Source organism: Tripterygium wilfordii, chromosome 13 (genome assembly GCF_013401445.1).
Source record: "Tripterygium wilfordii isolate XIE 37 chromosome 13, ASM1340144v1, whole genome shotgun sequence".
Lineage (NCBI taxonomy): Eukaryota > Viridiplantae > Streptophyta > Magnoliopsida > Celastrales > Celastraceae > Tripterygium > Tripterygium wilfordii.
This window is the reverse complement of record NC_052244.1, coordinates 3,077,602-3,090,095: the sequence shown is the minus strand read 5'-3', so window position 1 is coordinate 3,090,095 and position 12,494 is coordinate 3,077,602. Positions and strand designations below refer to the sequence as shown.

The window sequence follows — 12,494 nt, the reverse complement described above, 5'->3', positions numbered from 1 at the left end:
AGTGAATTCGTGAGTTTTACATCTCCCAGAATATACACATGAAATTTCATGCATACAACTCATTAATCAGAATAACTAGCTCCTGTAATGTTTATCATAACTGCCACGTGTAACACGCTGTCGTTACATCCAGGAGCCCAGCCCAGCCCAGGGAGGTGAGTCAGGTGACATGCTATCGTTGGCTGTCAGATTTGTGGACTGAAAGGACTCGCAGGTAGCCATCACGTATCGCCGGTGGACCCTACATTCTTTTTTGGGTATTAACGATTAATCGTTCAAAAAAGTGAAAACAATTAATCGGCACCACACAAACGCGGAACGCTGCCCGCCAAGAAAACACAAACAGCTATTCACCTCTTCCACTGACACTCTTCGAGAATTTCGTACTAAAATTCTGCAATTGCAATTTGTATGGGTTTGATCGTGGATCCAGAGATAAATAGATAGATAGGTATGAACGTGAACGCATCATCGTCGTCGTCATCGGCAGCGGTCCACCCGAATCCTCCTCAATCGTCGGGCTCTGATGCGTCGGGCAAGAAGGTCCGGAAACCCTACACCATCACCAAATCACGCGAAAGCTGGACCGACGAGGAGCACGACAAGTTCCTTGAAGCTCTTCAACTGTATGCCCACTGTATTCGCCATTATCAGTAAAAGGCTAATTTAGTGTTCTTAATAATTTAGCGGTAGTATTTAGGTTCTTCATTCGGTATTTCATATGGGATTGCATATTTTATTAGGATTTTGAAGTTATTCAGTTTATTTGTTTGCTATGTTGTGAGGATGTAGATGGATTTTAAAGTCACTGATAATCTGTTTTTTTTTCCTTGGGAGTATGATATGGTATTATAGTTGATGAACTGATGGGTAACTATGCTAGTAATTCATGAAGCTAAAACATTACTTTTGGGTTACGTATGTTTAAATTGGATGTTTTAATTGCAGTGATATCCTCATGTAGGCGCGTTGAGCTGATTGTAGTTTGTGTTGACTGTTGAGTTATTATTGTATCTATGTTGTAAGTACTTGGGTCACTGATCATTATCAATTCGAGTCGCTTGAACATTGCATATGATGATGTCAATGTGGTTTGATCCTTTGTAGTGAAATTTTGGTTGACCATCCCATTTCATGTAAGTTTGAAGTTTGAACATTTTTTGTAGTACTCAATTTCTGAATTGTGTCCCCTCCACCCCACCCACCTTTCTGTTCCATCTCCAGATTTGACCGTGACTGGAAAAAAATTGAAGATTTTGTGGGTTCAAAGACAGTAATCCAGGTTTGAAAACTGATTTAGCTCTGTGCAATTTTTTTCTGGTTCCTTTTTCTTGTAGGTGCAACTGATGAAGGTTCGCGTTTGCAGATTCGGAGTCATGCACAAAAGTACTTCCTGAAGGTCCAAAAGAATGGGACACTAGCACATGTGCCTCCTCCTCGCCCTAAACGCAAAGCTACTCATCCATACCCACATAAGGCATCTAGAAATGGTCTGTCTACCACTCTACCCGAATGACAACAACTTTCTTTTTGAACTGTTTGAAATGCGACTTTGACATCATGTTTTTTACTGCAATTCTAGTGCCATTGCAAGCATATACGGCTTATCCTTCTTCAATGAATACCCTTGTACCCGGGTACGGTACATGGGATGACGCCTCTTTGCTGATAAACTGTGCAAGTAGCGAAGCCATGACATCCCAAGACGAATTTGCCAATCTTAGAACAGTTCCTGGTTCTAAGATACCTAAGCAAGGGAAACAAGCTCCAATGCTTCATGGTAATAATCTGGAAACGATTGGTATTCCTCATATTTTGCTATTCTTACACTTGGTGGAAAGGGTGGGCTCTTTTTCATTTTACTTCTGTTTACAGGTATACCAGACTTTGCTGAAGTGTATAGCTTCATTGGAAGTTTATTTGATCCAGACACTGAAGGTCATGTGCAAAAGCTCAAGGAAATGGATCCCATAAATTTTGAAACTGTAAGTTAAATTGAAATTATTTCGCTTTTTTGTGGTCTCATATTTTGTGGCGTATGTTTTTGGAAATTATATATATTTCATTTTTTTAATTGCAGTATATGCCTTGCATATTTGTTTACATTTTTCTCACTGACATGGTTTTATTACAGAAGCTAAGTAATTTTGAGATGTGAGTTAACCGTACTATTCTTCCACACGAATAATAAATTTGAATCCGGGGATTATGGAATTGCTTGGATCATCTGCAAACAGACTTTACAGTGTTACCTCCAGTGTCCTTTAGCCTTAGATAAGTGGCCCTCTAGCATGTTAGCTAATAATAAAGTGACTCACCAATTTAGTATAGATGTTTTGTCTCTTTAAAGTTCGCCGAGCTAGCTGATTGCCTACATTATTGTCACCTAAGTAACAGTCTCCTGCTTCATACTTGGGATAAGATACTGACAACCATGATTTATTTTGTGAATATCAAGATTTTTCTTTCAAGGGTCTATTTCTTTTTTTAATTGTGTTTGTGTTTGTGCGAGCAATGTTACGTAGTTCCGTCTAGACAAGGAACTGTGTTAATTCTTTCATTTGGTGCCATCTGCAGGTTTTGTTATTGATGAGGAACCTCACTGGTAACTTGTGTAGTCCCGATATTGAGCCGATTGTAAGCACTTGAATTTAGCGGCACTTGAATTTTCTTAAGATAAATTAATATTTTTTGCTATGCTATGCATTAAATTCTCCTGCTCGTCTTCCTAACCTGAATTAAATGAAGCAAAATAATTTACTTTTTTCTTTTCTTTTCGCTTGTTAGTTAATTCTCATATCCCCCCTGAAGGTTATATGTTTCTTCCAATTATGAAATTTCTATGATACCATAAAGGAATGCCAACGTGGTTACTTAGTTTTCCAATGCTAAGTTTGTTTAGTGTTGACTATTTACTTATGTATCTGCAAGTCCCAAGAGTAACTTAAAAATGACCAAGTCAATGTAGTTAACTTGCAAGACTAATTTCTTTCAGTTGTTTACTTTTGTGAGGAGCTCACATTACATCTGCTGTTATGAACAAACACCACAGATCTTTTTAACTCAATAATAGGGCAACAGTGAAGTTTTGATGTCAAGTTAACTACAAAGGAGTGAGTCTATTTGTTGGAATTTTCTGTTTGCAGTATTTTATGATTATTCATTGAGTCATAGGTTTTCTTAGGTTACTGGGCAGTATCAAAATATAATCATCATAAATCCTATTCAGAATCAAATTCAAGAGTTCCCTCACAACAATTAACATTCGCTTTGAAATAAAATCTAAAAGAAATATTGTTATTGATAGTGTGAAGCAGTGAAGGGAGAAAATGACTCATCTGACCTGTTTAAACATGCTTTCAACTTTATTTCAAATGCTTCCACCGTAACTATTCTATCTGATATTAGAATTGAACATCTTGGAGGATTGTATGAACATTGTGAATAAATGTGGAAATCAGAAGTGGAATACACCAATCATTGCTGCCTTTTGATGTGTATCTTCTTGGTATTGAAGACGAAGGAAAATTGATAAGAATTAAGAATTGCAATGTTTGACACTTGAAAGCCAGCTTTATAATCTTATGACTTTCCTATTCTTGAAAACGTTTACGTTCGTTTAAGAGATTGTCCTTTAACTTTGCTAGTTGGTCTCCTTGGTTGGCTCAGAGGAAGGTCCTTTCTTCGTATGACGTCTATACTGAAACCGTGGGAGCTGGTGTAGGTACTGTTGCAAAGAACCAATCCAATGATTTACCATATTGAACTTTTTGCCACGCCCAATTTGTCAACTAGTGGGTTTTTTTAGTCTTGCTCCTATACTTTTTTTAAATCTTTTAAGTTTCAAATAGACTTCCTAAAATGTCCTCTCAATAATTCTGTGAGATCTAAACCTTAGAATTATGCTTTATGGTTTCTTATGCAGGATTCTTAGATGTATGTTGGAGGCGGATTTTGCAGCAAAAATCATGGGAGTGTGCTAATGATGTCGAATGGGAGAAAATTCTCAACTGATTCTGGAGAAGTCTGAAGCTTGATTTCCAGAGAACACAGTAGGAATTCCATTCTACTGATTTTACTTTCTCCCTATAGTGTGTAAATGTAGTTAAATTTTCTGGATGGCTATTATGTAAATGTTGAAGATAATGCCATCTTAAATTTTGGGGTATGTCATATGTGTTACCTGAGGGTAACTAGAATAATCTCAAATGATGATAAGGGCCATGCTCCTTGTTTTTCACTTTCTGGAATTTTCTTCAATTGTCAATGACAATGTGTGTGATTTTTTCTTTACTCTTGCTCATCTTTTTTGCCTCTTCTTTTGGCCCCCTCCCCTAACCTTTGGGTGCTAGCAGAAGCTGTGGCAGAGGTCATTGATGCAGATGAAACTCTATTTCAGGAAGGAGAAACACCTCAGAATTGGGTGGAAGCTGTTGAATGGATTGAAACCTATGCACAAGGCATCTTTCACTGCATCTGCAAGGTATGAGGAGGATAAATGTACTTAGCTTTATTTTTGTGTGAAAAGTTCATGTAATCTGTGATATCAATGATGATATTTTTGTGAAGAGGAATTTTCAGGGTTAACTTTCCTAGTTGTTTTGTACCATCCATATTCTCTTGCGCAGGTGTGTCCAAGACTCCAAGCAATGGAAAAGATTTTCCCACTGTTGGTTAGGAAGCCCAATGTGTAGAGTTCAAAACCCAGAGTCAACTCATATTCCATCTCAAACTGCCTGAGTGAAGTTTTAGGGTCCATTTGGTATGATGAAAAACAAAAAAAACGTCTATTTTTTCGTTTTTGGTTTTCATTTTAACCACTTTTCTGTTTTTTTTTAATAATTTTTTAACCAAATATGTTTTTGAGTTATTTTTTGTTGTCCAAAAAATACGAAAAACAAGTATACCAAATTGATGTCGGAATTGAACCTAGGAACTCTTACTTTTATGGGTATTGATAATGTCTTGTGTGATGAACATTTTCTTGCTTAAATGCATATTTTTCATCCTTATTTAGTATTTTAAACCCTTATTATCATTTTTCATTTTTTAATTGGGAATTGATTTGTCAATAATGGAAGTAACTTGAAAATTTAAAATCTATTGGACTGCTTATTTCTCTCTTTAATTAATTATCTTGGGAAAAAAATATAAATAAAATTAATTTTTTTTTTAAAAATAAAAAAAAGCTAACTAGGGTAGTAGAGAGGAGAGAGGACCAAATTCCTTCCTCGCTCCGACGCACAAAACTTTCTAGGACTACTAATGGGATCATCAGAAACTGCCTTGCCTGAAGAAATCTAGGGTTTCTTTTCTGGATCACTGATTTTGTGTTCTGAAGGGTTTGTTCCAACAATGCTTCAACACCAAATTGTACAGTCACCGGCGAGGCTTGGCCTCTCCAACCCAACTTCACCGTCTCTGCAAAACCCTACCCCTACACCTCCCAAATTCCCCTCCTCCCAAACCCCGCCACCGTCTCAACACAACCAGAATCAATCCAACCTCTCAACCACCACATCTTCCGCCCTCCTCTCTCTTCTTCCTCCACTCCCTCGCGCACAGTCAATCCTCCTCCAGATGGCCTCTCTCGCCTCCAAACTCTTCGAGGTCTCCCCCAACCGTGCTCTCTGGCTCACCGCCTTCCGCGGTTCTATCCCCACCTTTCTCTCCTCCCAATCCCAACACTCCCCTCACGATTCCTCCTCCTCCTCCTCTCCTTCCTCTACCAAAGAAATTCTGATCCAATTCACTACCCTCCAGACCCAGCTCTTTGAGGCTGTTGCTGAATTACAAGAGATTCTAGACCTCCAAGATGCGAAGGTCAAACTCTCCCGTGAAATTCGTGCCAAGGATTCTGCCATTCTCGCCTTTGCCAACAAGCTGAAGGATGCCGAGCGCGTTCTTGATGTGCTCGTTGATGATTATTCCGATTATCGCCGACCCAAGAGAGGGAAAGTGGAGGATGGTGGTGCCGACGATGAAGATAATGGTGAGGACTCTTCTCGTATCACCACTGTTTCTACTCAGTTGAAGTTATCGGACATTTTATCTTATGCGCATAGGATAAGCTACACGACCTTTGCTCCACCGGAGTTTGGGGCTAACCAAGCTCCTCTCCGAGGGGCACTCCCGCCAGCACCACAAGACGAGCAACTGCGGGCTTCTCAGTTATATAGTTTTGCTGATCTCGATGTGGGATTGCCTAAGATTGTGGACACCAGGGAGAAGACGATTGAGCCAATGATAGAGCCTCCGCCACCTCCAGCAGATACAAATCCTCTTTCGAACCTACCAGGAATTCAGGGTCTTCTTCCTCCGAATATTACTGTCCCTTCTGGATGGAAACCTGGGATGCCTGTGGAGCTGCCAACCGATTTGGCGTCCATTGTACCACCTCCAGGATGGAAACCTGGGGATCCTGTGTCGTTGCCACCTTTGGATTCCCTTCCTTTGCCACCCAAAATGCTGGAGCAACCTTTGCGTCCCATTCCTCCTCAAGGATTGCAAAGGCAACCTGAGACAATTCAGGTTAGACATGTTCAGCTCGATATTCTGGATCAAGATGATGACAGTAGTGATTACACTAGCGATGAGGGAAGCTCGGATGATGATGAGTGAGACAAGCAAGCTCTTGGAGAAATACAGGTATTGTTCTTATGAATTTTTTTTTGAATAAAAGAAGACTATGGATTGTATTGTATTGTATATTAAAAGTAACATCCTTTTAGGTTAGGTATTATTAACATGCTCGGCGTTTTTTATCATCCTTTTCCTTTTCCTTTTCCTTTTCAATGTGCATTCTACTATTTGAGTTCAGCTAGAATTTTTTGGTTTTGCTAATGATTTATTGAACAAGAAACTAGATTTTCCTGTTTCCTTATTTCATGAGTTATGTTGTAATTAGCCCAAACTGTTGTTTGTGACTGGGGTTTGCATCACATTTTGGTCTCTCTTAAAGATATCATTCCATTTGTTAAGGCCATGGGAAAGGAAACTTGCTAGGAAACACAGTGTCTTTTGTCACTCAAGTGTGCTATTGATTACCATATGGTCGGTACCTTGATCTTCCCTAGGTGCAAACTTTGAAGATTTATTCCTTTGGGATTCTTTTATTGAAAAATTTGAAAGAATTCTCACTGAGAAAAAAAGGTTATCTTCAAAGAAGATGCTCAATCTGATTTAGACCGCCCTTGGTTGTTTACCCATGGTTATGGTAGCTCTCATTCTTTTCTGTGAAGCTTTATCATTCAAATTGCTTTGGAAATTACTAAGATTGTTTCCACCCTTGAAGTAATGTGGTGCTAGTGAAATATGACCTGGGACAATTTGGTTGGATTTCCAATTGGAGTAGAGATAACCCTATGGAGAGGGGGTTTGGGAAGTACTCAGGTGAGAATCCAATCCTTAGGACCCTTGTACGTTCTATAAAGTGGGTTACAGTTAGATGCTGGGAGGATGCTTGGGTTTGTAAAGTTCTTTTGAAGACTCAACCATCAGAGTTATTTGGAATTGCTGTTAGAGAAGTGGTGAAGGACCTGAGGAAGACTACCAATGGTAGATTATTTTGGGACATGGTTTCGAAGACGTGCTTTGGATTGGTTAATGGTTTGTTATAGTAATTTATGGAAGTTGGTAGATGAAATCTCCATGAATCTTGGGGAAAGGATAGTCATATTTGGAAGTTCTTTACAAATGGAAATGTTGACGTTAAGAGCTATTATAGATTGCTCAAGGAAAATGGTGGGAACATTGGTAAAGAAAATTCCCTTGGGAGACTTTGTGTCGATAACCAAAAGCTCCTCCCAAGGCTTTCTTTATTCTTTAGGGAAGTTTTCTAGGGGAGAATTTTAACTATAGACAATTTATTCTAGAAGAGGATCATGAGTATATGTTTCCTTCACAAAGAGAGAGGGAACAATTAATTGCATGTGGTTTTTTGGTGAACATATATTCTTTTTAATATATGTTAATTTAGCGTGTGTGAGGATTCGAACCTTCTACCTGTTCGAAATCCTAAGGAGTGGCTACCAAACTGCATGTTGTTTCCTTGATTTTGTTTGTTTGTGCCCTTTATTAACTAGTTGGAGTATTTGGATGGAGAACCAAAGGAGAGCTTTTGATGGTTCTCAATCTTCTTTGGGGGAAATTGTTGACTTACCCCAACATTTTAGATAGCAATAGAGTTGTGTAACCAATCATTTGTGCTTGGATGTGGCATATAGTTTTCCCTAAAAGAAAAAAACTTCTTAGATGATGATAGTCTTACCAGAGTTGGTAGTCTCTCTTGCCTGGCTTGAGTAATTGACTCTTTCCTGACGGAGCAAGTGGTCCAACTCCTCACCACTGATCCCAAGGGCACAGGTTCAAATCACCACCCCCGTTGAAAAATATATAAAAAATGTTATGGTGTTCTTTGATTGGATCCTTTAGGATGTTCAAAATTGACGTGAATCTCACTGGTTTTCAAAGTTGACCTTAGAATTCTGTGACATGTGGGATTGAGTCTTGACCATTATGATATGTTAACTTTTCTAGTTCATCTGCTAAACAAGCTTTAAGTGGCGTACTTGATGTCTAGTTATAGATTAGTTTGATATAGGCAAACTCTCCTCTGTGTATAGCTTGTGACTGAAGTTTCTGAAAGGCAAGGATATCATTTTTGTGCGTCTTTTCTTGCAATGTCATTCTGTTGGTCGTTTGGTTTTGGGTGAAGTTAATACTACTGTACAGCCTTATGATTTGTAGGTCAAACTTTTTTGAATTTGTTTCATGTTGAACTTTTATATGATCCTGTTTTTATGAAATTGTTGTTGTTCTTGATTTTCTTACTTGCACAAAACTGCAGTCCATTAGCCGAGAGAGTGACAGGACCGATTTGAGGTCTGAAGCTATAAAGTTGTGGCTCTGCTGAACACTTGAAGATTATCTGGGAATCAAAGCCACAGTTGAAGAAATTTGCAATTGAATTTTGAGAGTTATATATACAGGTTTATTGACCTGTAGAGTCCATGTTCAATAGTTGCTTGAAACAAATCAGGCGAGTTTTTCTTTGGTCCCCTGTTATAACAAACTCTGACATTCCTGGTTCTAGTTCACAGAGTGAATCCAGAGGACATATTATCTGTGTAAATTTAAATTATGGAGTTTGTCACACTGTTGCTCCTAAACGTTGATCTTGTTCATGACGATCAATAGCAGTCTATATATATCATTATATATTGACCAATTTGCTGCTCATTCATAGGGGAGCTCTTTCTCAATTGAGTTCGCCAGGTGTATTTGTTCTGCAAAAAAATATGCCAAATAGAAGGAAAGAATGATTAATGTGCGAATGTCATCCTACAACGGTTCATGTTTCAATTGGTCTATGGGATTGCAGGGTTTTCATGTGGCCCGGAGTTTATCGGTCTGGGTTTCAGGTTTTAAAAAAATGGAAGAACCTACCAAGTGCTATGGCTGAGATCATTGCCAGAGATGGAGAGGTGAAGAAATTGAAACAAAATGGAGAAGGGTGTTACTTGGCGCATCAGAAGTCCATATTAAAATAACTGGGGACCTGAACCAGCAATTACAAAGCAAGCAGATGCCGAGTCGTAATAACATTTTGGCCCATCACTTAATTTAAAAGGCCCAGTATTCCCCATTTGATAGGCCTAGCCCATACATCATGTCAAAGCCCACAAAAGAATAGCCCAGGTAGAGGGGGTTGGAATTTGGAACTTGGGTGGGCCTTATAAATTGTCACTGCAAAACCCTAGCTCTTCACTCGGTCTCACTTCCCTCATTTCCCAATCCCCCAACATTCCAATGGCAGCAGCTGCTGCGCGACCCCTCGTGACGGTGCAGTCCCTTGAGGGCGACATGGCCACCGATTCGGCGTCCACTGTAGCCCTCCCCGATGTCATGAAGTCGACGATTCGACCAGACATCGTCAACTTTGTCCACTCAAATATCTCGAAAAACAAGAGGCAGCCCTACGCCGTCTCCAAGCGTGCTGGCCACCAGACCTCAGCTGAGTCATGGGGAACAGGTAGAGCCGTTTCACGTATTCCTCGTGTTCCTGGTGGCGGTACACACCGAGCTGGACAGGGTGCCTTTGGTAACATGTGTCGTGGTGGTCGCATGTTCGCCCCTACCAAGATCTGGCGTAAATGGCATCGCAAGATCAATGTCAACCAGAAGCGCTATGCAGTGGTTTCGGCTATAGCTGCTTCTGCTGTTCCTGCTCTCGTCATGGCACGTGGCCACCGCATCGAACAAGTTCCCGAGATGCCACTCGTTATCAGCGATTCTGCTGAGACCGTGGAGAAGACTTCTGCTGCTATCAAGGTCCTTAAACATATCGGAGCCTATGCCGACGCAGAGAAATCCAAGGACAGCCACGCCATTCGTCCAGGTAAGGGGAAGATGAGGAATCGCCGTTACATCTCGCGGAAGGGTCCTCTGATTGTCTATGGTACTGAGGGATCTAAACTTGCTAAGGCGTTCAGAAACATCCCTGGAGTTGAGGTCTTGAACGTAGAAAGGCTCAACCTGCTAAAGCTTGCTCCCGGTGGTCACCTTGGCAGGTTCGTGATCTGGACCAAATCTGCTTTTGAAAAGCTGGACTCCATCTATGGTTCGTTTGAGAAGTCCTCTGAGAAGAAGACTGGGTATGTGCTGCCTCGTTCCAAGATGGTGAACGCTGACTTGGCCAGAATTATCAACTCCGACGAGGTGCAGTCAGTAGTGAAGCCCATTAAGAAGGAGGTGAAGAGGGCTCCACTCAAGAAGAATCCATTGAAGAATTTGAATATCATGCTCAAGCTTAACCCCTATGCCAAGACAGCAAAGAGAATGACACTTTTAGCTGAGGCTGAGCGTGTCAAGGCAAAGAAGGAAAAGCTGGAAAAGAAGAGGAAGCCCATTTCCAAGGTATATCGATTGCCTTTTTATCATATGTCGCAAAATAATTTTATGTTCTATTCAATTTCTTTTACCTTTACAATTAGAATTTGTCAAATATGAATTACATTCTCTTGGCCGATGATTTTTTTACTTGGTTATTAATGATTAAATGACGTAGTATTTTAGCTGGTTATAATGATCAAAAACAGTTTTAATTGTTCTCCTTAACCCCTCGTCTATATAAATCTTAATTTTGCTTCTATTGTGTGAATTTGATAGAGCTCATGTGCTTGTTTGTTATCTCAATTAATTGTCCTGTATGCCTTATCCAACATTGTTTCATGGTTTTTGTTGTATATTTTTCAGTGTCTCATTGCCGGTTTGGCCATTTGCTAGTTTACTTTTTTTGAAATGTTTGATTACTTTGAAATGTGAATGCTGGGGCCGTTTTATGATGCATTCATTGACATTAGATAAATCAGTTTAAGTTTTCTTTATAATTGGTGTTTAGTTTGTGATAGTTAACTGTTTGTTTCCCTTTGTTTTGATTTGCTTGTGAGTTCTTTTCTGTAGAAGTGGCTGATGTGACTCCTTTTTTTTCTTTTTTACACTTCAAAATCTTAAAACAACATTATTCTGTCTAATTTCTGTATATTTATTTGACTGTGCTATTAGTCATATGCTTTTGACCTTTTTTGGAGTTCTATACATTTTGAACAGATTATTCTCATGAATTTTTCAACAAATATATATTTACAAGACCTTGTTAAGCTTGATTAATTTTATAAATTGTATCTCAAATATTGGGGCTGTTTGCATGTTCGCTTGACAACTAAAATATTAAGGCAGGCTTAAAAATTGAAATCATGATTTAATCCTGTTACATATATTGTGCCATCAAAGCTTTTCAGTTGACTTTTTTTTCCCCTTCACCCAACCTTGCAGGAGGAGGCTGCTGCAATCAGGGCAGCAGGCAAGCAATGGTTCCAGACCATGATCTCAGACAGTGATTATACAGAGTTCGATAACTTCTCAAAGTGGCTCGGGGTCTCTCAGTAAACCAGTTTGCTACTTTTGAAATTTACTTAGAGCATATGTCATATTCATTTTTGCCATGGTGTTGACTTTCGATTTATTTTGTTATTTCTGCAACAAAGACAAGACTTTCTCGGCAGACAGTTTCTTTATGGATGTTTTTAAACATGGTTTTATTTTGTGCCTTTATGTCTTATGGATGACTTTTCTAAGGTAATTTGAATTAGTACGATTTAGCCCCGTGTGGTATTACACTTTCCTCTGCAGATTTTAATGGTGGTTTTGCGTAGATAAGGCCCTTGCAGATTGATAGTCCTTGCCATCCTCGTTTTCTGCCGAGTCCTAAGGCTAGTTTTCTTGCTTGTTTAGTTTCTATATTCAGGACGATTGTGGTACATTGCACATCATTGAGTATTAGGGTTACTCTATTATGCAGCATCTCCTGTAGTTTTAAACTATAAACTCTAGTCTGTATTTCTGGCTGGGAAAATAAGGTGCTATGAGATGTGTATCTAATATGTTGCAACTAGTGGATTAGGATTTTGATAATTTGGATTCCATCTATAAAC

At 39.3% G+C, this 12,494-nt stretch overlaps 3 protein-coding genes across 8 annotated transcripts; all 3 read left to right on the top strand.

The window, feature by feature from the left end:
* Positions 1-301: 301 nt before the first annotated feature.
* Positions 302-5,052, top strand: LOC120013301 (protein REVEILLE 8-like). 6 transcript variants are annotated; one of them, XR_005471394.1, is made up of 9 exons: positions 302-626; positions 1,225-1,282; positions 1,367-1,490; positions 1,577-1,780; positions 1,876-1,985; positions 2,578-2,637; positions 3,926-4,052; positions 4,356-4,483; positions 4,629-5,052. XR_005471394.1 is itself a non-coding variant. In XM_038865059.1 (8 exons), exons 1-7 carry the CDS (start codon positions 454-456, stop codon positions 3,690-3,692), a joined length of 774 nt encoding a protein of 257 aa, XP_038720987.1. In that variant the 5' UTR covers positions 302-453; the 3' UTR covers positions 3,693-3,724; positions 3,926-4,293. The 6 variants fall into 6 exon arrangements, 3 of the variants coding, with proteins under 3 accessions (XP_038720987.1, XP_038720990.1, XP_038720988.1); XR_005471393.1 differs by lacking the exon at positions 4,629-5,052 and adding an exon at positions 3,648-3,724 and having other exon boundaries at positions 4,356-4,598; XR_005471392.1 differs by lacking the exon at positions 4,629-5,052 and adding an exon at positions 3,648-3,724 and having other exon boundaries at positions 4,400-4,597.
* A 144-nt stretch (positions 5,053-5,196) lies between these two features.
* Positions 5,197-9,238, top strand: LOC120013298 (mediator of RNA polymerase II transcription subunit 4). Its single transcript, XM_038865057.1, has 2 exons — positions 5,197-6,648; positions 8,849-9,238. The coding sequence occupies exon 1, from the start codon at positions 5,356-5,358 to the stop codon at positions 6,619-6,621; it is 1,266 nt and encodes a 421-aa protein (XP_038720985.1). The 5' UTR covers positions 5,197-5,355; the 3' UTR covers positions 6,622-6,648; positions 8,849-9,238.
* A 513-nt stretch (positions 9,239-9,751) lies between these two features.
* On the top strand, positions 9,752-12,125 carry LOC120013300 (60S ribosomal protein L4-like). The gene is made up of 2 exons (XM_038865058.1): positions 9,752-10,917; positions 11,836-12,125. The coding sequence occupies exons 1-2, from the start codon at positions 9,811-9,813 to the stop codon at positions 11,947-11,949; spliced, it is 1,221 nt and encodes a 406-aa protein (XP_038720986.1). The 5' UTR covers positions 9,752-9,810; the 3' UTR covers positions 11,950-12,125.
* Positions 12,126-12,494: the final 369 nt, after the last annotated feature.

Excerpts from the sequence above, each read along its gene's own strand:
- LOC120013300 (XM_038865058.1), top strand. The coding sequence starts at position 9,811 with ATGGCAGCAGCTGCTGCGCGACCCCTCGTGACGGTGCAGTCCCTTGAG. Across the intron at positions 10,918-11,835 it reads AGAGGAAGCCCATTTCCAAG|GAGGAGGCTGCTGCAATCAG; the intron begins GTATATCGATTG and ends CCAACCTTGCAG.
- LOC120013301 (XM_038865059.1), top strand. The coding sequence starts at position 454 with ATGAACGTGAACGCATCATCGTCGTCGTCATCGGCAGCGGTCCACCCG. Across the intron at positions 627-1,224 it reads TTCCTTGAAGCTCTTCAACT|ATTTGACCGTGACTGGAAAA; the intron begins GTATGCCCACTG and ends TTCCATCTCCAG. Across the intron at positions 1,986-2,577 it reads ATCCCATAAATTTTGAAACT|GTTTTGTTATTGATGAGGAA; the intron begins GTAAGTTAAATT and ends TGCCATCTGCAG.
- LOC120013298 (XM_038865057.1), top strand. The coding sequence starts at position 5,356 with ATGCTTCAACACCAAATTGTACAGTCACCGGCGAGGCTTGGCCTCTCC.